This window comes from Chiloscyllium plagiosum, unplaced genomic scaffold, assembly GCF_037043375.1.
Source record: "Chiloscyllium plagiosum isolate Xiang-an unplaced genomic scaffold, Cpla_swu_hap1 HiC_scaffold_8, whole genome shotgun sequence".
Taxonomy (NCBI): Eukaryota; Metazoa; Chordata; class Chondrichthyes; order Orectolobiformes; family Hemiscylliidae; genus Chiloscyllium; species Chiloscyllium plagiosum.
The window spans coordinates 24,769,901-24,797,311 of NW_028270146.1; the positions used below are offsets into that span (position 1 = coordinate 24,769,901).

Below are 27,411 nucleotides of genomic sequence, written 5' to 3' on the forward strand. Positions count from 1 at the left end.
TTGCATGGGTATTGTGCACTAATTGATCACTCAGACAGTGTGCAGAGTTACTGCTGACATGTGGCCATATGGGTAGACTAATGGCAGCTGGTGGAGGCATTGGGTGTGTTGATGCATTGGCACAGACATATGGTGCACACCGAATCATGCTTTACTGAAATATCTTGCTGTCAAATGGGGCAATTATTTTCTTGAAGCTGTACCAACACCTTCCTTTCACTGGTCTATTCTTCAAAACTCCAAAGGGTTAGGAGTTCAGACCTAATTTACTCGACAAACCATTGTAGAGCAACTCTGTCATCCGAGAGATCAATCTGATGAACATTTATTCTACCAGCTCCTAGGAATGTATATCTCTCCTTTAAATATGGGGACATCGAACTGCACACAGCACCTCCTATATAAACTTACCAAAAACACTATGCAGTTATAGTATGGCTTCCTTATTGCAAACACATTGCATTATAATTGGGTGTCATGGCAATGACAGCCTCATGAGAATGAGGGTGAACAGACTACTACATGATTAAGGAGGGTGAGGATGTCTCAAAATCGTGTGCTGTTCTCACAATGCTTCCATTTCATGGCAACACTCCCAAGAATAATACTTTCTTCTGGAACTCTCCTAGAATTTCTATCTGCTCTTTCCACTCCTCTGTCCTTTCCTCAGAGCCTGATGGTTTTTTTCAGGCAGCGCGTTTCAGGTTGCAACAAAAATCTGAGCTGATCTGGCTGGAAAAGCTCAGCATCGCTGGCAGCTTCTTTGAAGAGAAATCAGAGTGAATGTTTCAGGTCCGGGTGGCCCTTCCTCAGAATTCCCTCCCCTCATCCTACTTTCTGCATAAAAACTTTTTTTTTAACGAAGGGTCACCGGGCCTTACAGTATGGAAACAGGCCTTTCGGCCCAACAAGTCCACACCAACACTCCAAAGAGTAGCCCACCCAGACCCATTTCCAGACCCTTTATTTACCCCTGACTAATGCACCTAACACTATTGGCAATTTAGCATTGCCAATCCACCTGACCTGCACATCTCTAGATTGTGGGTGGAAACCAGAGCACCCAGAGGAAACCCACACAGACACGGGGAGGATGTGCAAACTCCACACAGACAGTCACCCTAGGCGGGAATCAAACCCAGTCCCTGGTGCTGTGAGGCAGCAGAGATAGCCACTGAGCCACTGTGCCATCCCATGAGACAAGTGCTCCTTCCTTTGAAACATGTACACACTGGAAACCAAGCCCGCGAACTTGGAGAACAGTGAAGTGGTTTCATTCATATTGAAACCTCAAACACCACCTTGGAAAGTATTTCCAGACTGAATCTCGTCACATTTTCTGATAAAGCTTTGTGCTAGGCTGGGAACAGTATACCAAGGGCACTCATGTGAAACAGCCCACCAGATAAAGCTGGTGAGAGGCTAGTCCATCCACACCAGCAAGGCTGCCATCCCTCCTGAGCTTGCTTCTTGTAACCAGAGCAATGATGGCCATGGCTGTAGATAGTTGCGGGATGACGCGGATGGTGGCATAACAACAAATCATAACCTCGGATTACTTACAGACATCTCAAACTTTTAATTTACAACATGCATTATTTAAATGAAGACACATAGCCAAAAGGTGATGGCAGATGAAAGTTCAGTCGTCAACTGCGAGGAATGTCACACCTGAAAAGGAGACCTTCAAATGTCAACCCTTAAAAATGAAAGATGCTTTTCAAAACAACCTGGATTGTTGTAAGGCCTTAAGGTGCAGCAGAAGTAGGCCATTCAGCCCATCGAGTCTACACTGCACTTCAATGACATCATGGCTGATCTCATATTCCTCAACTCCACTTTCCTGACCTTTCCCCATAACCCTTAATTCCCTTACTAATTAAAACTCTATCTGTCTCTGGCCTTAATTTTATCAGTAATATCCAACTCTATGGCCTTAATGTTCGCAGAAGCTGATTACTAAATCTTTTAAACTCTTTCTGTTCAATTAACATTTTTAACCTGTGTCTGTGTCACATTATTCTCTTTAGTGGCTATTCTGTTTAGTGGCTAATAAACTCACCGTTTTGTTCATTCAAGAAAGCCTGGTTAAAGTAGATCATTTTAAAATGTAAAGTCATTTGGATTGGAAAAAGGTGTCCACGAGGTAAGGGATTTTTTAAAAAATGAACCATGTTCTGAGTAACCGAGAGAGGGCATGGATTAAGAAAGGGATTTAGTTCATCCCTCTTCACCTGGGAGCGTAGTCTTTCATGCTGGGGTGAAGAATTCCCTCCAGAATCATAACAAATTAGGGACCCTTGTCTGGGATAGGACTTATGCCTGAAAGGCACCTGCACATCCACCAATATCATTTATTGTATCCGTTGCTCCTGAAGCGGTTTCCTCTACATTGGGGAGACTTGATGCCTCCTCGCAGAGCGTGTCAAGGAACATCTCCGGGACACCCGCACCAATCAACTCCACTGCCCCGTGGCCCAACATTTCAACTCCCCCTCCCACTCTGCCGAGGACATACAGGTCCTGGGCCACCTCCACCACCGCTGTCTCACCACCCGACGCCTGGAGGAAGAACGCCTCATCTTCCGCCTCGGAACACTTCAACCCCAGGGCATCAATGTGGACTTCACCAGTTTCCTCATTTCCCCTCCCCCCACCCAACCTCAATTCCATACTGTAGGGAAACTAATCATGTCACTGAAACCCAGTGGTTTTACTTTACTGAATTTACAGGTTTGAACTGTCTTGTGCTCATCGCATTCTGCACGACTGATTAGAAAAGAGAAAAATCAATTCCTCTTCTTGACCTTCTGTGTAGGGCAAAGATCGCAAGATTGGGTGTGGAAATTCATTAGGTTTAAGCATGAGTCAGTGACAGAGCTTGGCATCATAAGTCATTGAAGATCCTATACTATGTGCTAACATCTTCAGAGACACGTTTCCTGTGCCAGTGCAAGAATATTATTATATTTGTGAAGAACAGTTTATCCCTGTTTGAGTATAGAAAAGAATTTTGTTTCTTGACTTGTTTTGGTGGTACTTCTGAACTAGTTATTAAGAGATGTCCATTTTCAGCCACAGGTTCCAGGCTTCAGGATGGTTTCTCCCAGATTAATACTAATTCCAAAACCAAAAGAACTGCGGAAGCTGGAAGTCAGAAACAAAAACAGAAATTGCTAAAAAAAACAAAGCAGATCTGGTAGCATCTTTCGAGAGAAATCAGAGTTAGTGTTTTGGGTTCTTCAGAAATTTCTGAGTTTTTCCAGCATTTCATTACAGTCAGAAGTAAAGCCACAATTTTCCGAGGTTTGAGTCTGGGAGACAAAAACAGAAATTGCTGAAAAAACTCAACCTTCTGAAGAACTCAAAACATTAACCCTGATTTCTCTCTATGGGCGCTGCCAGGCCTGCTGAGTTTTTTTCCAGCAATTTCTGTTTTTCTCTCCCAGACTCAAGCCTCGCAAATCTAATGCAATTGTGGCTTTGCTTCTGACTGTAATGAAATGCTTTTGTATTAAACAATGCCTTCACATCTTAAGAGGAGTAAATAAATAAAATGAATGGCATTTTAAATACAGTGCGTCAGCTGTGGCACAATTGTAGCACTCTGAGTCAGAAGATTGTGACGCAACTTGATAGGATCAATACAGGAAAACATGTGTCCTCTTGTGGTGGAGACTAGTGCCAGAGTACACAGTTGAAGAATATGTAGTCTCCCTTTTAAGAGAGATGATGATTTTCTTTCCTTTTGGCTTCCTCAGGAAATAGTGCCTTGAACTTATTCAGTACTGAGTTAGGTAGGTTTTGAAAACCAAGGGAATCTAGCATTTTGGGGAATAGACAGGAACACAGCATTGAGACCATAACCAGGCCAGCGTTGAAAGATCAAATAGCCTACGCCTGTCCTAAGTCCTGTAAAGTATGAGTTTAATTCCTACTCCAGGATTTGAACACAGAAATCTCACCCAGCCCTTTAGTGCAGCAGTGAGGAAGTGCAACACTGTTGAAGGTGCTGTCTTTCAATCCACATGATATGTTAAATGGAGAGCCTCAACTTCTGTCGGATGTGGATGTAAAAACAATTCAATGGCAATATTTCAGAGAAGAGTGGGGGAGCCATCCTTGCTGTCCTGCCCAGTATTTATCCCTCCATTAACATGGCAAAACCAGATTATTTAATTGGTATCATCTTGCTGTTTGGGAGGGGTTTGCTGTTGCCAGATTGGTTGCCTCGTTCCCTAAATGGTGGCTACATTTGAAACTTACCTCACCAGTTGTAAGGTACTTGCAGACATCCAGTGATCGTGAATGGTGCCATGTGAATGCACCTTTTATTCCTCTTCAATCTGCATATTCCCAAACTACTAGGGAGCAAGCCACAATTTACTGATAAAGCCCAAATCATGCTGTATTGAAATCTCCAGTTACTTAAAATAAAATTTCAGGAATGCATACAGAATACATGCAGGAGTTTCCATTGCCTACTCTTGCTGGGTGAAGATTGTTATCAGCTTTGTGATGCTAGGAAGCATTATGTTAGCTCAGGATTTCAAGCTTTAAATCTGAACTCTAACCCTGCCATCCCATGCACCCTAGTGTCGACTGGCAATATTGCATTTTCTTGTTAAAGAACATTTAAACATGATGCCCCTACTCCACGCTGTTGCACAGCAGTCCAAACTCCAAGGATCAAAATAGGTTCATTTAACTGGTCGCTGTGAAATCAGCAGTGGATTTGTTCAGGGCTAGGAAATCCCACCCCAATTAAAACCACCAAATATGAGTGATGGGCAACAATATTAGAGGGGATGTGTGTTCCGCTCAAATACTTGATAGCTCTGAATATGACAGTAGGAGACAATTTTATATTAATCTAGTGTGTAGCTGTCAGCCCTTGTTACCCTGGTTTGTGGTGTTGACCTGCTGAGTGCATTCAACTTGGAAAAGACAAACTCGCAATTATATAACAGGTTCCATGAGCTCAGTATGTCCTGAAGTGTTTTAGAATGGATAATGTGGTCACTAGTAATAGGAAGCGTGATAGTCAATGGACACAGCAAGGTTCCCCAGCTGCAGTGCGATCATGACTGGTTAGTCTGTTTAAGGTGTTGGTTGAAGGGTAAATGTTGAACAGGATTCTTCTTTGAGATAGTGCTGGGGTACCTTTAACATCCATCCTCTGTTACCATCTCATCTGAAAGTATGATCACAATCATCTTTATTCAGTGGAGTGTCGACCGAGAGTGGGTGCTCACACCTTCATTCTGGGTCTGACTCTGAGCAGAAGGGTTATTACTGAGCAAAAGTCAACAACTTTAGAAGTCAGCAATTTAGCAGACAGTGCAGGCCTCTTCTTTCCAGGAAGTTTGTGTGGTTGACACCCAGCAACCCACAGTGATTCAGTGGGTTCATCCGGTCAGTAGCTGGTCTTGCCACAAAGTTATAATTAATTACTCTTTTAAAAATTAGCCCAATTGCCCATGTTCCAGTCAAATGGGACAGCACAGTGACTCAGTGGTTTGTACTGCTGCCTCACAGTGCCAGGGACCAGGGTTCAATTCCATCCTCAGGCAACAGTCTGTGTGGAGTCTGCACATTCTTCCTCTGTCTGTTTGGATTTCCTCGGGTGCTTTGGTTTCCGCCCGCAGTCAAAAATGTGCAAGTTTGGAGGATTGGCCATGTTAAATTGCCCATAGTGTCCAGCAATGTGCAGGCTAGTAGGTGGCTTAGCCATGGGAAATGCAGGATTGCAGGGGTGAATCCCAGTGGGATGCTCTTCAGAAGGTCGTTATGGACTTGATGGGCGAAATGACCTAATTCCACATTGTAGGAATTCTATGAAATGCATTTAAAATGCAAGCAGCTGAATTTTCATGACTTTTATTTGTAAGACAAAAAATCATTCTTCCGGAATGTGCTTAAGTTCCAAAACAAGGTGAGTGGCACTCATTTAATGCATTTCCTTTATTTAAGTGCTTGTATTCGAAAAGTTAGCAAGTGCGGTGCAAAGTTTCAGGGCAGGTTCAACACAAGGAAATAGATGTGTCCCATCTACACAACTGAGCAGGTTTCCCAACCTGCTGTTATTGGCAGGGGTTTGTTGCTTTAATGCTAATGAGCAGAATGCGTTGGAAATGTGAGAAGTGTAGGCAAATGCACTCTGGGTCATCTGCTCCGACTGACCCATTTTATAGCCTGGGTAATAATATTTTCCTTTGCTTGATTAGAACTAGTGCTAGAGATTGAGCAGTGGCCAGTGTACACGGTGAACAAACACAGATTATTCCAGCAGGAAGCAGACACTCTCCTGACAGGAGGCTAGCTGTCCCTTTCTTCTGATTTCACAGTTAATAGGGTTGTCTCCATGTGCAGCCGCACATGAAAGTGGAATATTTTCAGATATGAAACCTGTGTCGGAGGAGGACGGGAAAGGGTTGACGGCTGAGAGAAACTGTGGGTTGGAGGAAAAGGAAAGAGGAATCTATTAATAGTGTGGTATAAAACTGAAAGGTAAAAGTGTATCAGCAGAGCCGTCTTGAACTGTGCTCACATGAAGGGAATTTTATTTGGCTTTAGATACATCTTAATTGAGAAGAGCGATTTGACCAATTTAACAGAATAGAAAAGAAAATCTAACCTTGGCTTCTGCATCTTCAGGATACTTCAAAATGCTTCACAAACTGAAGTGCAGTCAGTTGTTTTATAGACAGCTTGTGAAATACAAAGTCCTCCAAAGACGTATGAGGCAAATAACTAATCATTAAAAACAGAAAATGCTGGAATAGCATAGCGGCTCTGCCAGCATCACTGGCAGAAGAAACAGAGTGAGCCTTTCAGGTCATTGACCCATCCGTAACAGCTTTGAGAAATTAACAGTGTGATGGATTAGGAGCAAGTAATAAGTGGATGTGGAATGTTGGGAAGGAATGTGGAAGGAAGGTCTCTGAAAAGACAGAAAGTGGGAAAGATTAAATGACCAAAATTTCCATGATGTAAAGTACAATTAAAAAAGATGTCTAGAGGAGGTGTGAATGGCAGATGCACAGAAAGTTCTGCCGAGACAGCGTGGAAAGGAGAGGACTAAAAGAATGAGCAAAACCAGCGAAGAAGGAGGAAGCCTCAACTTCATCTAAAACTGTTGAAATTGACTCCAGAGAGCTAAAACGTTCCCAGTGTTCCACATCTTGCATTATGCTCCCTCTGCTCCAATCCCAACCTCACCATCAAACCAGCGGATAAAGGGGGTGCAGTGGTAGTCTGGCGCAGTGACCTCTACACCGCTGAAGCCAGACGCCACCTCGAAGATACCTCTTCCTACTGCCCCCTCGACCATGACCCCACCCCCCATCACCAAACCATCATCTCACAGACTATACAGAACCTCATCACCTCAGGAGATCTCCCATCTACAGCTTCCAACCTCATAGTCCGGGAACCCCGCACTGCCCGGTTCTACCTCCTTCCCAAGATCCACAAGCCTGACCACCCCGGCCAACCCATTGTATCAGCCTGCTCCTGCCCAACCTAACTCATCTCTACCTACCTTGATACCGTTATCCTCCCAGTTCAGGAACTCCCCACATACTTTTGAGACACCATCCATGCCCTCCTCTTTCTCCAAGACTTCCATTTTCCCGGCCACCAACGCCTCATCTTCACCATGGACATCCAATCCCTCTACACCTCCATCCGCCATAACTAGGGCCTCCATTTCTTCCTCTCCCGACGTCCCCAACAGTATCCTTCCACCGACACTCTCATCCATTTGGCTGAACTGGTCCTCACCCTGAACACTTTCTCCTTCAAATCCTTCCACTTCCTCCAGACCAAAGGGGTAGCCATGGCCACCCGTATGGGCCCCAGCTATGCCTGTCTGTTTGTCGGCTACGTGGAACAGTCCATCTTCCATAGTTACACCGGCACCACTCCCCACTCTTCCTCTGCTACATTGATAACTGCACCGGCGCTACATCGTGCTCCTGCGAGGAGGTTGAGCAGTTCGTCAATTTCAACACATTCCACCCCGACCATAAATTCACCTGGACCATCTCTGACACCACTCTCCCCTTCCTGGACCTCTCCATCTCCATTAATGATGACCGACTTGACACTAACATTTTTTACAAGCCCATCGACTCCCACAGCTACCTGGATTACACCTCTTCCCACCCTACCTCCTGCAAAAATGCCATCCCATATTCCCAATTCCTCCGCCTCTGCCGTATCTGCTCCCAGGGGGACCAGTTCCACCATAGAACACACCAGATGGCCTCCTTCTTTAGAGATCACAATTTCCCTTCTCACGCATTTTATCCACATCCCGCATCTCCACCCTCAAGCCCCATGCCTCCAACCGTAACAAGGACAGAACCCCCTTGGTCCTCACCTTTCACCCTACCAACCTTCGCATTAACCATATCATCCACCGACATTTCCGCCACCTCCAAACGGACCCCACCACCAGGGATATATTTCCCTCCCCACCACTTTCTGCAAAGACCATTCCCTCCGTGACTACCTAGTCAGGTCCACGCCCCCCAACAAACCACCCTCCCATCCTGGCACCCTCCCCTGCCACAGCAGGAATTGCAAAACCTGCACCCACACCTCCTCCCTCACCTCCATCCAAGGCCCCAAAGGAGCCTTCCACAGTTTTACCTGCACATCCACCAAAGTAATTTATTGTATCCGTTGCTCCTGGTGTGGTCTCCTCTACATTGGGGAGACTGGACGCCTCCTAGCAGAACGCTTTAGGGAACATCTCCAGGACACCAATCAACCACACCGCCCTGTGGTCCAACATTTCAACTCCCCCTCCCACTCTGCCGAGGACATGGAGGTCCTGGGCCTCCTCCACCACCGCTCCCTCACTACCCGACGCCTGGAGGAAGAATGTTGTTGAAACTTTATTGCTGGAACAGCACAGCAGGTCAGGCAGCATCTCCTGTTCCCTGGATGCTGCCTGACCTGCTGTGCTGTTCCAGCAATAAAGTTTCAACTTTGATCTCCAGCATCTGCAGACCTCACTTTCGCCTGGAGGAAGAATGCCTCATCTTCCACCTCGGAACACTTGAAGCCCAGGGCATCAATGTGGACGTCACCAGTTTCCTAATTTCCCTTCCCCACACCTTACCTCAGTTCCAACCTTTCAGCTCAGCACTGTCCTCATGACCTGTCCTACCTGGCAATCTCCCTTCCCACCAATCTCCTGAACCCTCCCCTCTGACCTATCACCTCCATCCCCACTCCCATTCACCTATTGTACTCTTTGCTACCTTCTCCCAGCCACTCCCCCCCTCCCCCGCGCCATTTATCTATCTCTCCCCCTGGAGACTGCCTGCCTCAATTCCTGATGATGGGCTTTTGCCTGAAACATCGATTTTCCTGCTTCTCGGATGCTGCCTAACCTGCTGTGCTTTTCTAAATTCTGGTTTCCAGCATCTGCAGTCTTCACTTTTGCCGAGTACAATAGGAACCCTACTGTCTTTGCTGGAGGGAAGGGAAGGGATGAGAGGAAGAGCCTGTGAAACAAACAGTTAATCTGCTTTGGGTTCTATGGATTGACAGAGAAATTTTGGTCAGGAGTCGAGGTGAACTCCCTTCTCTGCTTTGAGTAGTACCACGGGGTCATCTACATCCAACCGAGAAGATAGACAGTTTTAGCTTAACACATCATCTAAAAGACAGCACCCTGACAGTGCAATGCTGTTTCAGTATTGCAGCAAAATGTTACGCAAGGTCATACGTTCAAATCTTGCAGGGGAGCTTATAACTTTCAACCTTATGACTGACAGGCAAGAGCTCTACAACTGAACCAAGACTGCCACTTATTATTATCTTGTACAGTTTCCAGCTTTAACATCCTGAAAACCACAGGCTAAATTTAAACCACTCATTAATTTGAAAAAATTGTAACAGTGTAGATCAGAGGTTGTCTTGTTCCACTCTTCTCAGTTCACTGGTCTGACAAAGTGATCCGCCAACACATTTTACGAATTGCCACACCCCCTTTGCTGCCCCTTTTAGATTTAGCGTATTTTTTACTACAGATCTCAGGAAACTAAAATCCTTGCTTTGACTTATTCGGTGAACATTGTTAAAGCAACAGCATCTGTGATAATAGTGTCTCAAATGTTGAAAAACTATCCACTTGGCATCACAAGAATATCGTAAGATAATTGCCGAAAGAAAGACATCCTGCAAAGCTTTCCATTTTTTACTCATCAGGGCAAATGCAAGAATGCTGAATTTCAAGCAATTCTAACTGCAGGGGAAATGGAAGCTGAATGGTGAGCAAATCGTCTGTGACTGACTGAGAAATTGCCTGTTACTTCTTCCATGGCAATCACTAGTGAGCCAAGATCCTGGATAACTCAAAACTGGTGCAAGTGTTGAACATATTCCTTTTGCCTGCAGGGAATGGATCATTGTGTATGAATTTATACCTCATCTGGCAAGCCTATGCCAGCAGAATACAAACCATATTCAAACAGCATAAAAAACCCAGAACAAAATGACTACAATTAGATATGATTTTACAATTGGACAACACTTTCTGAAAATACTGAGTGTGCTAATAACTACACTAAGCAATCGCTTTAAGATAATGAGTCAAAAATCTTCAAAACATGCTTTATTTTCAACGCACAGCAGGGCAGTTTAGAGGTGGTGGTAAGATGAAACTTGATGTCATTAGTGTGCATATGAGAACTTATGTTGAACTACACAGGGAAGTGATGGTCTAGAGATATTATTACTGACTAGTAATCCAGGCACCCAGGTATTGTTGTGGAGATCTGGGTTCAAATCACACCACAGTCAAACTTGAATTTAATGAAACTCTGGAATTAAGAATCTAATGATGGCCATGAAACCATTGTTGATTGGTGTGAAAAATCCATCTGATTCACTGATGTCCTTTAGGAAAGGAAACTGCCACTCTTACCTGATCTGACCTACATATGTCTCCAGACCCATAGTAATGTGGTTGACTCATAATTGCCCGTTGGGCAATAAATGCTGGCAGAGCCAATGGTGCCCACATTCTGTGAATTAATAAGAAAATACATAGTTCTGAGTGCCAAAATTTATATCTGAATTAACATCCCTGAAATAAATGCAAGGATTCTTAATTTCAAACACATTGTAGTTTGTGGGAACTTGACATGCAGAAATGAGATGTCATGTTTCCTACACTTGAACAGTGCCTTCGTAATGAAATAGTTTATTAGCTGTACAAGTGCTTTGGGGTGTTCTGATGTTATGAATATATAAATGCAAGTTTTTATTTAGTAGAGGAAAGGAATCAGATATCTGATCAAACCTTGGAGGGGTGGGTACCATTGATTGTGGAGAGTGCAGCCCAACATTGTTTAATACACTGGTGGTGAATGGCTAAACCAGTATATGCCAGGAAGGCCAAAGTCAAGGATGTAGAGATAGGGGCGCTGCCATAGCTGCTCACTGGGCTAAGTGGCCTACTTTGGTTCCTATGTTCCCTTGTTTGTATGCCAAAGGAATCTTGAGAATGTAGAGAGAGCAAAGGGTTTGCAGGGAGCAAGGTTATGGCACAGATCAACAGCCGTAGAAGTATTTAAGTGGATGGAAATACAAAGGTGAATTCGTTGGCAGTTTGAAATTGCAGTTGTATCTTTGATTCTAGCCTCTTTGAATTTTAGTTACTCCACCAACTTCAGCCATACCTTTAGCTATCTAGTACCTCAGCCCTGAAATTCCCTTCTTAAACCTCTCCTCCTCTTTACTTCCCTCTCCTCCTTTACGATGCTCTTTAAAACACAGATTTTCCACCAAGCTTTTGGACACCTGTCTTTAAATGTATTAATATCAAATTTCATCTGATTATATCCACTTGAAGCACATTAGTGCACTTAAGCATTTTAAAGGTGATATATAAATGCAAGTTGTTCTTGTATGTATTTTAGGAGAGAGTTGTTTCCAGAGACAGATAAGAAAGATTTGCAATTGGAAATGGGTTTCTTTTGACGAGGAGGATGTGAGTGGCTAAAGATACAAGCAAAAGGTTGAAGATGGTCTTGTCATTGGTTGAGACCATTGGATCGAATAGGCCAAATGATATGGCAAGTTTGAAGGAGTGGTGAATATGGGTAGGAGAGCTGGTATAGTGGGAGATGTTTCAGAAGGACAAGGACAAATTGAGATGGGGATTATAAAAATCAGAATATCTTGAAGGAATTTGGGATCTGAATTGGAAGATGGAAGGAAATGTGGATTTTAAGGGGATTGGGAAGATAGTGAGGTGCTCAAAGAAGGAAAAAATGCCATTGCAGCAGGACAGAGAAACCCACTTCCTAAATACACAGTTTACGTCTGCCAAATGAGAGAGGTAAGAGTTAATTGGGACAGACAATGAGCACTTATATGTATATGTAGCTCAGTTTGTAAGGTAACAATGGTCCAGAGAGCAACATGTAGAAACCTCATTTCTAAGCACAGGTCCTAAGATGCAGGGTAAATGGCAACACAGTGAACTTAATGGTTAAGGCCTATTTTGGTGGTGTACCTTCTATACAGGGCTGATTTTTAACTGCAAGTGGGTGGATTTTTAATGCGTTAAAATCTCACAGTGTATTTCTCACTATATTCTGACTAATGTCCTGAATGGAGTCCTTTAATAAATAATTCTGCTGTGGTGCGTAATTCCAGCTATAGCTTCAAGACTGTTTAGACTATTTGAACTCCTGACATTTGTTTAAATCACTGTTAAAATCTGAGGCTTGAAGCTACTCACTTGGCCTGAGGGAAGATAAGAAGATATGGACTTAATTCCTTATAGCTGTTTTAATCTATTTGGAAGTTTATTCTGTCCTACTTTGCTGGAAATGACACCTACATTAAATTTAAAATAAGTGATGCCTGCAGGCAGGTGTAGTAAGACTGGGTTTGTTGGGAAAGTTTATGGTGGAGTCAGTAAATAGTTTCATTGTTCCACATGGAGGGTTCAATTGGTATTGATGAATGGATGCCGGAAAAGAGATTTTATTCCAAGTGTGTGGTAGTTTTGTTGTCAGCTTGTCCACACATTAAATCCTACAAACATTCCAACACAACAAGCATTGCAGCTGTCTGTTCCTCATTCCTTTCAGCTTTAGTACAAGGGACGTCAGAGTATTTATAAAGGTTTAAGTTGCACCATCTCCTTTAAGAAGATCAGTTTCTAGAAGCAATACAATAAATTAGATGATCACATCACATCTTGCTCTGCAAATTATTTTTTTCACCACAGGATCTTATTTGCAAATTATTGCATTTTGATAGTACCTATAAGCAAGTGATAAAGGTATTGCTGTAAAGTCCAAACCTCACTGAGCTGCATTTGTTTTCACCTTTCTCACTTTCAGTACCAGGCACAATTTGCCCTTTTTTCTCACTTTCCTATTCTGCATCTCATTTTCCTCCATTCCATTCTCTCTCTCTCTCTCTCTTCCCTTCCTTTCTTGTATGTTTCTGCTCCAGTTCTTTCCAATCTCCTCCCCCCATTGTCCTTCCATTGTCCCCTCATACCTTCCCACATTCTTCTGTTTCCCCTTCTTACCCCTCCTTTCTTTATTCTCTCGTTCTCTTCATTCCTCCCCCCGGTCCATTCTTTATCCAGCTATCGCCTCTCTCTTTCTCTCCTGTTTTTCCATTTCACTAACTCTATGCTCTCCGTCTCCTTTTGTCTCTGTTTTCCCTTTTACCATGTCCCCTCTCCCCACTGCTGATGTACACAATGTATTCACAGCTTTTGTGTTTTTTAAACAGGGTCCTCCGTGGCTGATGACTGGGGACCCCAATGTTCCCGTGGTACCACCTGGATTCAGCCCCACTGCCCAAAAGCCAGAAGCTGTAGTGCATGCAATGAAGGTAAAGGGCTGTAGCCTTGTCTTCCCCTCTATAAGCACATTGAAAGCAAACTGGTCCTCCGCAAAGGTGCAGACTTAACAATTAATGGAAGTAACGACTAAAACAATACTGAGGCAGCTTTATTTTACTCAGTCTCTGTGAACCGGGGGACCAAAAAGCCTTTGTTCCTCATATCTAGAAAGAGATTTGAGGTCTGCAGAAACTAAACCTTGTGATCCTTAATCTGATTAATAAAGATAATCAGTGACTACCCAGCCAGTCCCATTCCAATCACCTAAGGCTAAATAATCCTTGAAATAATGCAAAGAAATGGCATCTTCGTTCCTCAAAATTTATTCTTGTTTTGTTCACAGTGTTGTCATTTTTCACTGTGGTGCCTAGTGCCTCTCTCTCTCTGTCTCACTTTCTCCTATCCCATGAGTCCTTACCTGGCTCATTCTTCTCATTCTTAACTCCAGCTGGGAGAGATAGCTGATTTAAAAAGAGGCCTCTGTTATTCTCTGGATTAGTTGAAAGAAGAGCCACACCCGATCAATAGGTGTTTTGTGCACACTTACTCCCTCGTGTTCTTAAACCTATTGCTCACCAAGAACATAAATACAGGTCATCACAAACCTTTGACTGACGGATGCCTTCCCGCTTGCATTAATCGTGCACCTGCTGCTCACGTGTTGTTGCCTCCATTGTGTGGGAAAGTGATAACTTTTGTGAGATCCTTAATATTCTGTTGCCTCCCCTTCTCCTCCTCAATCTCATGGATTCCCACAGACTGAAGAGGAAATTCCTCGCATAGGATTTAAAGGGGCCTCTATGATATGATGAACGAACAAATTTCATTCTATTTTTATTATGTTTTAATCTTTATAGAGTTAAAAATCACACAACACCAGGTTATAGTCCAACAGGTTTAATTGGAAGCACACTAGCTTTTGGAGCGTCGCTCCTTCATCAGGTGGTACTGGAGGGTTGAGCCCTCCACTACCACCTGATGAAGGAGCGACGCTCCGAAAGCTAGTGTGCTTCCAATTAAACCTGTTGGACTATAACCTAGTATTGTGATTTTTAACTTTCTACACCCCAGTCCAACACCGGCACCTCCAAATCATTAATCCTTATAGGATTCTTGGACTTTTTTAACGCAATGTTTTGATGCTATTTCCTTCCTCTACAGCTGGATCTTTATAGGTCAGGGTCACTATGTTCATTTACACAGAGATTTGCCTACTGAGGTGAATGGCAGGGATTCAGGCACAGTTTCAGCAAACTGCTCCCCTTCCTTCATAATTCCCATTCAATAGCCCCTTTGCTGGTCACAATGCTGCATCTCTGAAGCAGCAATTCAGAAAATGGAGCTTAGAAGAGACCACAAACTGTTGCTTCATTTCCTTTCAAGGGGTTAATAAATTAGCCAGTGCTCCCTAGATCCAATTCCACAAAAACTAGAAACCAGTGTCTTTATTGCCAAAGCCTTCACAGGTACGACATTGTTTTAAAACAAAAATGCATTCAAAATCTTCATTGCTATGAATATTGGAGCTCAAGTTAGTTGTGAGAAGGAAGGTCTTTCATTGCAAATATGTCTCTGTGAAACGGCCAGTGAAAACCTGGAACTCTCTCTCTCACCTTTTTCTCTGCTCACCACACAAAATAGAAATGCTGTTGACCCGGGAATCTGGAGGAAAATTGGAAACTGAAGTTGTTTCAATTTTGTTAGACAAATGTGTTAAAGATTACAGAACAAAAGCACGACTTGAAATAATGATCAACTATGATCTAATTGATTGGAAGAAAGGCTGGAGGGGCTAAATGACCTATTTCAGCTCCTGATGTGTGTTTCGCCTCATGAATATTGTCCTTTATTCCATTCCATTGACCTCAGCAGAGCACAGTGTGGATTGAGCTGTATATCAGGCAAGCAGTATCGTAATCCTCTTATGAATTTACGACCCAAACCACTGTTCCACCCTATTAATATTTTTTGGTGCTACATTCAAGTTTAAAATGTCATTTCTTTTTCAAAGTTATTTAAATCTTCATCTCCATCCTTTCCCCAAGGCATGGCTCATGCTGAGGTACTAACCCTCCTACTAACCCTCCATGCCAGTGCTCCCAAGTTATTTCTGATTGAGTGGCCATATGGGGGATCTTGGTGAATGAATACCAGCAGACTGCTATTGGAGGTCATTGCAGTCACCTCAAATGTTCAAATGTGAGTTTCCTCTTCATGCCTGATAAATCAGTCAACACATGGTAGTGTGAGGCATTGAACCAAGGCATGTCCTATTTCACTTATTTCTTCAATGTGTGCTGCCTGAACCAACTGAATTCTCCATGGGAATAAATAGAAAGCTAGGTTTTTGTGTTCCGGGTATGAAAATCCTAACCTGATACAGTTAATATTTCCATGTAACTGGAAAGAGTTGATTTCTGGAATATATGTGATTTAAAGTTTCTTCATTGTTAACTTGATGTACGTTTTGCATTTCCAGGTCCTGGAAGTTCATGACAACCTGGATAGACAGTTGCCAGAAGACTGCGAACATGATGACTTGAGTGAGAAGGAGAAGGCCATTGTTCGGGAGATGTGTAATGTAAGGATTCTGTTGTCTTAGCAATGTGATCTGATACCATAGCAACACAATATCAAATAACAAATCCTGTTTTCAGTGCAATGGGGATATACACAAGGAAGTTACATTGAGGAAATAAAAGAAACAAAGCTTTAGGTAAGAGTTCGGCTTTCTGCAGTAGCGTTAAGTTAATTTATAATGAATTAGCAGCTGGTTAACATCTCCTGATCTTTATTTTTGCTGATGTAGGGTGAATTGGGAAAGTTGTGAAACAAGCTGCTAATTCAGAATGGCCAGACTTGCGCTTTCACACAAAGCCACACTCTACCCCCTTATGTTTATTCTGCATTGAAACACAGCTTGTTATTAAAGTCCATACTCAACACAAGGTTTTGACGTTTTAAAAAACTGACAGTATGATTCACATGATCCGTTTTAAATCAGAAAATGCGGGGAACACTCAACAATGTGGGCAGGATCTGTAGTGAGGAATTGAATTAATGTTTCAGGTCAAAAGCACTGACTTCAGAACATTACATGGTCGCTGTTGTGATCTGTAGCTCAACCTGGTTACTACAGGAGCAGGTGACTTCAGATGGGATAGAGGCAAAATCACAGCAATTGGCTTTAGCATCCCTGGGCACTGTAATTTTGACCAGTATCCTCTTACATGATTGGTACCCATCAGTTACACTGGAATCATAATTGAGGATAGGATCACATTTAGCAGTGATTGTCCATATTTTTGGATAACCTGGCATCACACTGCATCCAGACTATTACTTGGTGAGATACCACAGGGAGCTGTATCCACTGGAAATCTGGTTCGGCAAGTAGGGAATACTTCAGAATGAGGAGAAAGAATTTTAAAAACGTGTCATGTTTTAAGAATTTGTTCATGGGACATGAGCAACTCTGGATATGCCATGATTTATCCCCGATCCCCAATGGCTCTTGAGAAAGTAGTGTTGAGCTGTTTCATGATCTGCTGCGGTTCTTGAGATGTAGGCACACCCACAGTACTGTTAGGAAGGGAATTCCTGGTAATATAGTTCCAAGTCATGAAGATATTTGTCTTGGAAGGAAACTTGTAGGTGGTGGTATTCCTATCTATCCTTGTCTTTCTGTCGGATAGAGTTTTTGCTATGGATACTGACAAAGGAGTTCATGAGTTTTGAAAGTGTCGTTTAAGGCATTTCAATTAACCTTAATTTCTATATCAGAAATACTATACGAAGAAGAAACTATTTACAATGGTCATAAACAAACTGACCGACAGAACAGGCTCATGGGAATGAATGGCCTACTCCACTTCCTAAGTTCCTTCCAATAATGGTGTGTTCAAAGGACAGAAAGACAAACTGTGAAAAATTTTGGACAAGTGAGTTGATTTCCAAATAGTTTTGAATTGTGAATTTGAATTGTCTACCTTTCAGGTGGTCTGGCGGAAGCTTGGAGATGCAGCTGGTTCGAATCCTTCCATCAGGCAACACCTCTCGGGTAATCAGTTCAAGGGACCGTTGTAGTGCTATTGCCTGCAGCACCTGGACTTTGCAGACTTGCAACAAGGATAGAGAGAGAGAGGGAGAGACGTCCTCATTGCACCAAGACATAAGTGGAAAGAATAGAACTTCTGAGAAGTGTAATCCTGGCCATTTGCTCAACATGGCCCTACCTACCATGTACATGTGAAGAAAGATGCTGACGTGTGCCTATAGTGATGGAGAGTTCACTATGTACTGACCACAAAGCAAATGTAAATTACTTCTTATGTACAGCTGACTGTAATTGCCAGTCTGGTGAGCTGTGCTACACAGTATGCTACAGTTACAAGAGAGATTAATTGAAGTACTTTGGTCACTGAATAATGTCAGATAACTTTACCTCCACCCCCACCTCTGTGACTGTCCTATCCATATCAGATTGATATGACGCCATTATTAGCAAACTCAAACATTTTTAATGTAGTTTCCTTAATATGGGGTGGACAATATTTCTGGGAGAAAATAAACAAATCCTCGTACTAGCAATGTGAAAGGGGTCATATTTCCATGTGCAGGAATACCTGGTTCTCAGTACATATGCGTGCCACTTTCACTGAATGAGTCTGTAACCAGCTTTCTGTCATTGACCAGTGCAGTCTGAAGCCAACAGAACAGAATATCCGGAAGTATTCAAATGATGGAATTTTCAATGTTTAAAGAGTGTAGCCTATTAAGGAGAAACCATTTTCTTAAAGGGACAGTATTCTTTTCAATGACTAGGATTTCTCTCGTCAGCTTTTGCTCTGTATTGAAAACTTTGAGGAAATTATTTCTTTCAGCCTCCACTGTAAATTGTAGTTGCAGTTTAGCACCATGATTGTTTCCTATGCCTCTATTATGATGCACATTGTCACAAATTGTGTACTGTTCGGAGCATAAAATACACCTGAAACTTATGCAGTAACATTCATCCATCACTAGCAATTTTGAAGTAAATGTGTGTAGCACAATATTTTGCTCTGTAAAATAAGTTTTATCATCCAAAATCACTCATGCTGTTTCACTGAAATGTTTGCCCGAAATTTTTGCTACTTTATTTTTTGAAGCCCAGTTCAGTGATCAGATGGAAATTGTTTCTTTCCACAGAAGGTGACTTGGGATTAAAATGGTAACAGAGGGCAAATTACTCAATGTCACGTAGTATTATTGCAAGCTGTGGGCTCGGGAATGACACAGTACTGATTACTCTGTGTCCAACTGACTCACCTAAGAGGTGTATGAGTTCAGCACTGGTTTTTAACTGAACCTCAATTGTGTGATGCAGGTATTCAGGAATGCTATTTCCAACTGAATCAAGAATGCACATGAAAGATAGCCTATCAGCAAACTAAGAAAGTTCGATTCCATAACATAAATGAAGATTTGTTAAACTTGTGAATTTTTAGACATTAAACATTGCTTAAGAGAAGACATAAAGTTGAAATATTTCATCTTGCACTCATCAGAACTAGAATGCGAGAAACAGACTTGTAAAAAGCAACATTAATTTATACAGCATGAAACGTGGATTGTTTGAGCCACAGTTGGCATTCAAATCTGACATGGGCTGTTCACTGTTAATCTTAATTCTCAGACTTGGCATGCACTCTATCTCATAATGTATAAAAAGATGTCCCTTTTTCAAATCTGTTTCTTACATTGCTGAATAAAAAATGACTAATCTACAAGTTACTGAACCACTTTCAACCTAAACCCTCTGCAAACAATTGCTTTAATTTGTTTTAATGCAGACTATTAATGTCAGTCTTCAATGCAGGCAAAAGACAACAGATTGAACTTGTTTCTGCCTGCACCTGATTTGACTTTATCGTCACTTGACTGCCATTCCCAAGTGATGTTCGGTTGGGATTGTGTTTATTTTACTAGTTTGAACTTGCTTCCCTGTTAACTGATACATCTCCAGTGTAATCTGATTCTGGCACTTCTGAGATGAGAATCTAAAACAAATTGTCAGAAATTAAGCATTAGTTATGCAGGCAAGGTTTGCTGGATTTTATCTTGAGTTTTTCATAAATAGCTACTCCCCACTAGCAAAACAGCAGTTGGAATCTGAAGTTTGTGTAGTGCTGTTCACATAATGCTCAAATTGGATCTTTACTGGAAGGAGGAATATGGTTGACCTTCAGTGTTTTGAGTGTAATTGTACCATCTGGTGTGACACTTGATCATATAAAACAAGTCTGTAGGTGTGACCTGTAACCCATTCTCTGTTGGTTATTGATTGACATAGACATTGAGGGAATTATTGTTAGCATGTGATAAACAACTGCTATGAGGAGGTGGGATATTTTTCTCAGGTTAAGGTTTCCCTTATTTTGCTGTGAACCTGCTATTGTTCCTTGGTGAGCCTTTTGTGCTGACAATAGACTGGATTAAAACTTTTGACAGAACTAGACTAAGGTGCTTAATATAATCTAAGATTCACAAACTGGTGGAGCATTTGGAGCTTTTAAAGGCATCAGGGCTGAGGTGGCTTGGCAATATTTTGTCACTGGGCCAGTTCGAGGTAATGTCCTCTTCTGGAAAGAGCTTCCAGTCATCAAAGCAGGGAACTGTAACATTTTAATTAGAATCTGATTACTGATCAGACCAGAATTTTGAAAATCTAATTCCAAAGGCAGTTGTATATTATTTGAGCATGCTAACTGCCTTGTAACTGTACCATCCATAGCATTCTTTAAACTCATGAGCATTTTCCCTTTACCTCAGAATTTTGTAATGTAATGTGCTATACACTGGAATATGGGTAATACCCAACTTAATTGTTTTCTAACAGTATAAATTTTTACTATGATTGCAGTATAAATTTAGTATATTCATGTGTGTGTGTGTATATATATATATATATATATATATATATCTTTTTTAAAAAATATTGTTGAAATTAATCCCAGAGGAAGTAAAGATTCAATACCACTCATTGATTCTTGTAATTTGATTGTTGAAGTAGGTTTAAAATAAGTTTGACCATTTGCCAAGATTCTTCGTTAAAGCAGCATCACATTCAGCTATCATGCTGTCACTACCGAAAGAAATTGGTCAAAAAATAATATAGTCCCCTTGGTCTAATAGGTGAATTCTAAAAACTTCTTCCTGACTTCACCCTCCCTTCAATTGATTTCGTTTTCACTGGTGACATACTGCAGACAATGTTTCATGGTTTATTGATGTGGATTGATTCTTCTTTGAGACACAGATCACTTTTTAACCAAATTGACCCTGTCCAGAAATAAGTAACGAACAGCATCAAGACTTGCAGTATGGCTGCTTAGCATATTTTAATTTTAAAACAACCTCCTTTCAATGTAGAGTCAAAAACAGAAATTGCTGGAAAAGCCCAGCAGGTCTGGCAGCATCTGTGGAGAAAAATCAGAGTTCATGGGATCATAGTGTGGAAGCAGGTCGTTTGGCCCAATCAAGTCCGCACTGACCCTCTGACGAGCATGTCGCCCAAATTTCCCATGGCCAATCCACCTTGCCTGGAGGCAACCCATGCAGACATGGGGAGAATTCCACACAAGCGGATGCCTGAGTCTGGAATTGAACCCAGATCCCTGGCACTGTGAAGCAGCAGTGCTAACCACCGACCCAGCATGCCCCCTTTTTTGAGGGAGGATCACTTGACCTGAAATGTTAATTATGATTTCTCTGCACAAATGCTGCCAGACCTGCTGAGCTTTCCCAGCAGTTTCTGTTTTTGTCTCTGATTTACAGCATCCGCAGTTCTTTTGGTTTTTATTTCCTTTAAATGTACTAATTTTGCTTAAAATCAATGTCATTTTGCAAACAGAAACTGCTGGGGAAACTCAGTAGGTCTGATAGCATTTGTGCAGAGAAAGCAGAGTTAATGTTTCCGGTCCAGTGACCCTTCTCGAGAACTAGCTGTGAAGTAGGGTCACTAGACCTGAAATATTGATTCTGCTTTTGTTTTTGTTTCAAATTTCTAGTATCTACAGTTCTTTATTTTCCAGTCACTGTTTTGACTAAATTCATTTCTGCCGACTTTATTTTTATGGCTGAAGGATGAATGTTAGTAAAACTAGAAGAATAATAGCTCTTAAAACGTCCAACAGAATTTATTGTGATGCTTCTCCATTGCCCTAGCGTTGGGACAAGTTTAAAAATGCTTGCTTTCGTACATGGTGACTCTTAAATAAAACCAGGAAGCCATAGCAGACTCATCAGCATCTGAAAAAGAAAAACATTTGAATATTAAGTGGAGATACTCAATCAGAACTCTGATAATTTGGTTCCCCGAGTTTCTTTTTAATTGATCAGTTTGTTAATTACAACTGGTGAGCATGGGGCAAGTGTCTTTGAAAACAATTGGAGCTTAAGTACATTAAACTGGTAGAATATAAGCAACAATCTGGTAATTAACTGACAGGGCCTGGGTGATTAATCCCCCTCCTTTAGTTCAGTTAGTTAGTTCCACAAACTGGTTCACCTGTTGTTATTGGCACTTTATTACCAAAAGGAGAAAGTGATACTTAAGTTCGTACCGACAACGTTTTATTGTGGTTTACATATAATACAGTGAGGAGAAGCTAAATTGATTTTTTTTAAAATGGAGGAGTCCTCATTTGAAATAATTGGGCAAATGTGGAGTTGATCTCCAAATCAGATTTCCAAATTCCTTCTGAGGTTGTCATAAATTTGGACAGTTGGTAATTTGCTAATATGGCGATCCATTGCTTGAAAATAGCGATTTTGAGTGCAGACTGTTAGGGTGTTTTTAAAGTTTAAGGTAGCTTTTTGTCATGTATCTGGGCATGCGTTGTGTGGATTGTTTCGGGTAATGTTCCCATTTCTGAATCCTTTGATTGCTACAATACTGTAGCCGTCACACTAAAACTATTGTCAAAACTAATTAAAGATAAGTCTAATGGACACCTTAAACCCAGCTTTTTCAGTGTAAGTCTAGTTTCAGAGAAAATAGATCATCTTGTTATTCTATGACTTGAGACTGAATCTGCATCATAGTGTGGGCAAACTGTATGAGGAGTCTAGTTGCTCTGATGGTGTTAGGATCAATAAGCATCATACTGGAACTTGTTCCATCAGTGAATCTGAGCATTAATCTTTGTACCTGGCACAGTAGGGTGTTTAGATTGAGGATGATTTATTTGAAAATATATTTGAAAGGTTCCTGGTTAATTAACTGCGACTGTTGATCTCTACAGCCCCTTTATAATTCCAATTCCCACTTTCTGTGGTTCGTCAATAAATCATTTTGATTGGGTTTTCTTTCACCATTTACAAGAAATGATAAAAATGAGTTATCCTTACTCAAGTTGTTATTAATCATTTCCCTCAGTAGGTTGCCTAATAGGTGTCTAATGGAAATGGTTTTGCTATTGTGAGAATCTGCAGCCTGTGGATATTATTTCTGTGCAACGACGTCTGTAATAAATCTTTGAATTGTAAGTGCTTTAAAGAAGTACTTAACAGCAGTTCCCGGATGACCTGCAGAGCAAAGGTGCTCATTGTTATATCATTAACCTGCACAGATCAAAACTTTCCAGGTTTCATCTCTGAAATTCTCTCTCACAAAAGATTATGGAACCTTCAAGAGCAAGATTGACTGATGTTTGATTGTTGGGTTAGGAATATTCATCCGTTCTTAAAATGGATCAACCATGAACTAATTGAGAGCCGATTTGGCCTTTTCCTGTTCGTTTGATCTCTGTCTCGATAGGGACATGACCGGTTCACCCTGGGGTTGTTGAGATGTGGAATTCCTATTCCCAATCATGGACCAGTGACTTCTGTTGGGAATCGCAGACCACAAGGCCTTGCTGAGTTTAAATAACCCACAACATAGTTTCACAGATTGAAGAATGATTTGGAGATGCTGGTGTTGGACTGGGGTGTACAAAGTGAAAAATCACACAACACCAGGTTATAGTCCAACAGGTTTAATTGGAAGCACTAGCTTTCGGTGCGCTGCTCCTTCATCAGGTGGTTGACAACCACTGATGAAGGAGCGGCACTCCGAAAGCTAGTCCGACCAATTAGAACTGTTGGACTATAACCTGGTGTTGTGTGATTTTTAAGATTGAAGAATGGCAGCTTAGAGCAACCAGTTCCTGGGGGAGTAGAACCTCTCACGTGTCTGTGTCTTCAGGAGCAGAGGAGAGAGAATTTTGCAAAACAAAAATGCAGCTTGTTTTGATGACATTTTTTTACCCAACTCTCTGGTCACTAACTTTTAGTGAGGTTGAGCCAGCTCTTATCCTGACTCTTTGTTTGTAGAGCACATCAGAAGGCATTAGTATCTCCACAGGAGTTAAATCTCATTGCTCATTCTCTTCACATTTGACAGTGTTAGTTACTAGTTCACAGGTATTCTTTTGCTATTCAAGGCCTATTGACTTTCATGGGGCTGTTGCACCACAGTGATTGTGTCTGTACCTCTGGAACAAATGGCCTGGGTTCAGGTTCCACCTGGTCTGGAGATGTGGAATATCATCTCAAACAAGATTGTTCAGAAAATATCTCAATGCCAAACCATGTTGTAGTGGAAATCTGAAAATTAGCAAATGACCAATAAGAAACACACATATTTGTATAAGTCAGAATAGTTAAGATGCCTAAAGCATTTCCTATTGGAAGGTTCTTCTGTTTGTTGTGGTTAGAAATCCTGGCTCAAATCCAGCAAGCACCTAATTATATCAACTCCTTACAAGTTCAGCAACCTTCCCAATGCTGAAGATGTCAATAACCTTTAGCAAAGGTGACCTGATAGAAGTGAGACTCTGTTGGCTGTTGTGAGAGGACATTCTGAATTGGTAAATATCATACCCTGCAGAGAAGCTCCTTGCATATAAACATAGGACAAGAGGAGGCAAGGAGCGACAGCCTCTGTTACTCACCCAATCTGTTTGATCTGACGATCCTCGTCTATATTGCGAGCTTTTAGGGAGCAAAAATCCGGGGAGAGAAATAGAACCAATTGCCACTTTTTAAAAAAATTCTGGGAAATATACCTCAAACTCCCAAAGCAATCAGGTATCTTTGATATTTATCTGTGTCATTATCACGACATACACAACCTATTCCCACACCCCTCTATGTGTCTCAAAGCCATTGGGAAATTGAAACCTCTTTACTCATCTGGGTAGAGACAAATGTCTCAAAATTCACTTTTCTACATTATTTCATATTATTTTAGCACACTTATCTGTAAAAGAAATCTGTTAGGGTGTTGAATTTTTATTTACACATATGCATGTTACCTGCAGATTCTGAACGTTTAGTTTCACATTGAGCCTGGAACAAAAACTGAACCGAACATTAATTGTGTTTTATACCAGGACATGGAAAAACAGAGGTAGCAAGTGAAGAAAATTACCGTTGTAAACTTTACTCCCTATGTGCAATATTAGTAGGCTTGTAGCAATTGTCTGTATTTGAATAAATGCAGGTATATGGTGCAGTTAATCAATCGTGAAATTCTGCAGACTGGACTGTCTATGTTGTTAAGCTGTGTGTGAAAGGTCGCTTCTGATGAGAACTATACAGAAAAGGACAACAATCTGATTTCAAGACAAATCGCTTTTGGTTAAATAATTGGCTCTGTATTTTTTGTTTAATCTTCCGATACTACATTGCTTTATGTATTGATGAGTTCAATTTCTGAGAAGTTTAATCTGGTTATACATTTTGATGATGTGTTGCAGATTCTGTTAGTTGTCTGTAAAGTCAGGGGGAAATCTTTCTTTTCCCATTCCCAGATTTTTTCCTTGCTTCATGAATAGGCCACACAGATCATAATGGGGCAGAGGGTTCAGATGGTTATGCATTAGTAGAGGCTGCAAAAAGAAAGCACTGGCTGAACATGAAACATTATTTTTCTTCCTGAGTAACAAAGATTTTTAAAAGGTTTGCAAAGACTGAGAATATACGCTTCCAAATAATCTGGTTATACCATCGGAGCAAAATTGTGTGATGGAGGGGGAGTCCTGCAACCGATCACTTCTAACTCAACCACGCCTCTTGAAGAAGCTGCATTGGGGGTAGCATAAGTGTTTCAGGGCAAGGAGTGAAACAGGAGGTAGATATTTTTTTAAAATTAAGAACTTTGTTTTCTGAGGGAATTATCAGTAGATAGGTACATGTATAAAGGAAAACTAGAAAAATGCAGAATAAGAGTAGATGAACTGTGAATATAAAAGATGGATATTTTGATAAGATTGTGAAGCGACCATGTTAACTACTGTACTTGAGCACAATTGCAACTGAAGGTTTGTTGTGGAACTTGTGATGAGGAAATTCCTGCTGTTATTTTATCTGCTGTGTATGTGTGCGCGTGCTGACTCTGTAAACTATAATGAACGCTGCTGTTTTTGACTGCTCTTTCTGTACATATTGAAAGCTCAATGGGCCTGGCATGGATTTGTAACCTCAATAGAACACACCATTTATTCCCCCACCCCAAAGTGTACTTTTTTAAAAAATAACAATTTTAGTCTCCGAGAGTTTAGTTAAACAATAAAAGGAAATATGTCTCATAAGAGCTGTTAGATGACTTTCAGACAAAATAAAACATACCAATTTGTTGTGCAGTGATGTGTCTTCCTTTTTGAAACATCTAAAGATAATGTATCCATAAGGGTGTGCTAACTCATTCTTTCATTGCAAACATTCCATCCCAGCTACACCTTGTCCAGTCAAGCATTTCTTTACTTCTGGTGCTGTACCCAAAAGGACCATCCCAGCTACCAATCACATGTATCTTGAAGGAGTCTTTCCTGACGCTAGTACCCAGCATTACCAGTTCATATTAAAATCTAATTTGTCTTATGTTTGCCACTGACTTAACTTACAACCTACAACAAAAGTTTTTTTGTGTGTGAACTGTCCCACTTTTTTTTCAAAAAAAAGGTTCAGTTTATTCTTTGACTTTGGTAAAGTTGTTTTCTTGATATGAGGTTTCACATGCACTTCAGACTTCCTAAGATCTCCCATGTAAACACCCTGCACATGTTAGCCTGAACAGAGTTGGCTCAGTCCCAACCCTCGAACTCAGCACCACCTTCCTAACCTGCAATCTTCTTCCTGACCTCTCCGTCCCCACCCCCACTCCGGCCTATCACCCTCACCTTAACCTCCTTCCACTTATCGCATTTCCAACACCCCTCCCCCAAGTCCCTCCTCCCTACCTTTTATCTTCGCCTGCTTGGAACACTCTCCTCATTCCTGAAGAAGGGCTCATGCTCCTTGGATGCTGCCTGACCTGCTGCGCTTTTCCAGCAACACATTTTCAGCTTAACTTTTACAAGAACCTTGGACAATCTTCTCATACAAGTCTCTGACTAACACTCACATTGTCAACTCTAAGTATGTTTAGCGCATTTATTCACTGAAGATTATGCACTTATATAGAATGATTCATGTCCTCAGGATATCTC

General features: G+C 41.5%; 1 protein-coding gene across 2 annotated transcripts in view; it reads left to right on the forward strand.

Annotated features, from left to right (window-relative positions):
- ccdc85ca (coiled-coil domain containing 85C, a) overlaps positions 1-26,565 on the forward strand; it is a 262,047-nt gene extending 235,482 nt beyond the window's left edge. Inside the window, exons 4-6 of one of the 2 annotated variants that reach the window (XM_043697133.2) lie at positions 13,783-13,884; positions 16,374-16,475; positions 17,891-26,565. In XM_043697133.2, the coding sequence (XP_043553068.2) occupies positions 13,783-13,884; positions 16,374-16,475; positions 17,891-17,980 (294 nt within the window). In that variant the 3' untranslated portion in view covers positions 17,981-26,565. The remainder of the gene's footprint in view (positions 1-13,782; positions 13,885-16,373; positions 16,476-17,890) is intronic. The other variant, XM_043697135.2, reaches the window with a different exon arrangement.
- Positions 26,566-27,411: the final 846 nt, after the last annotated feature.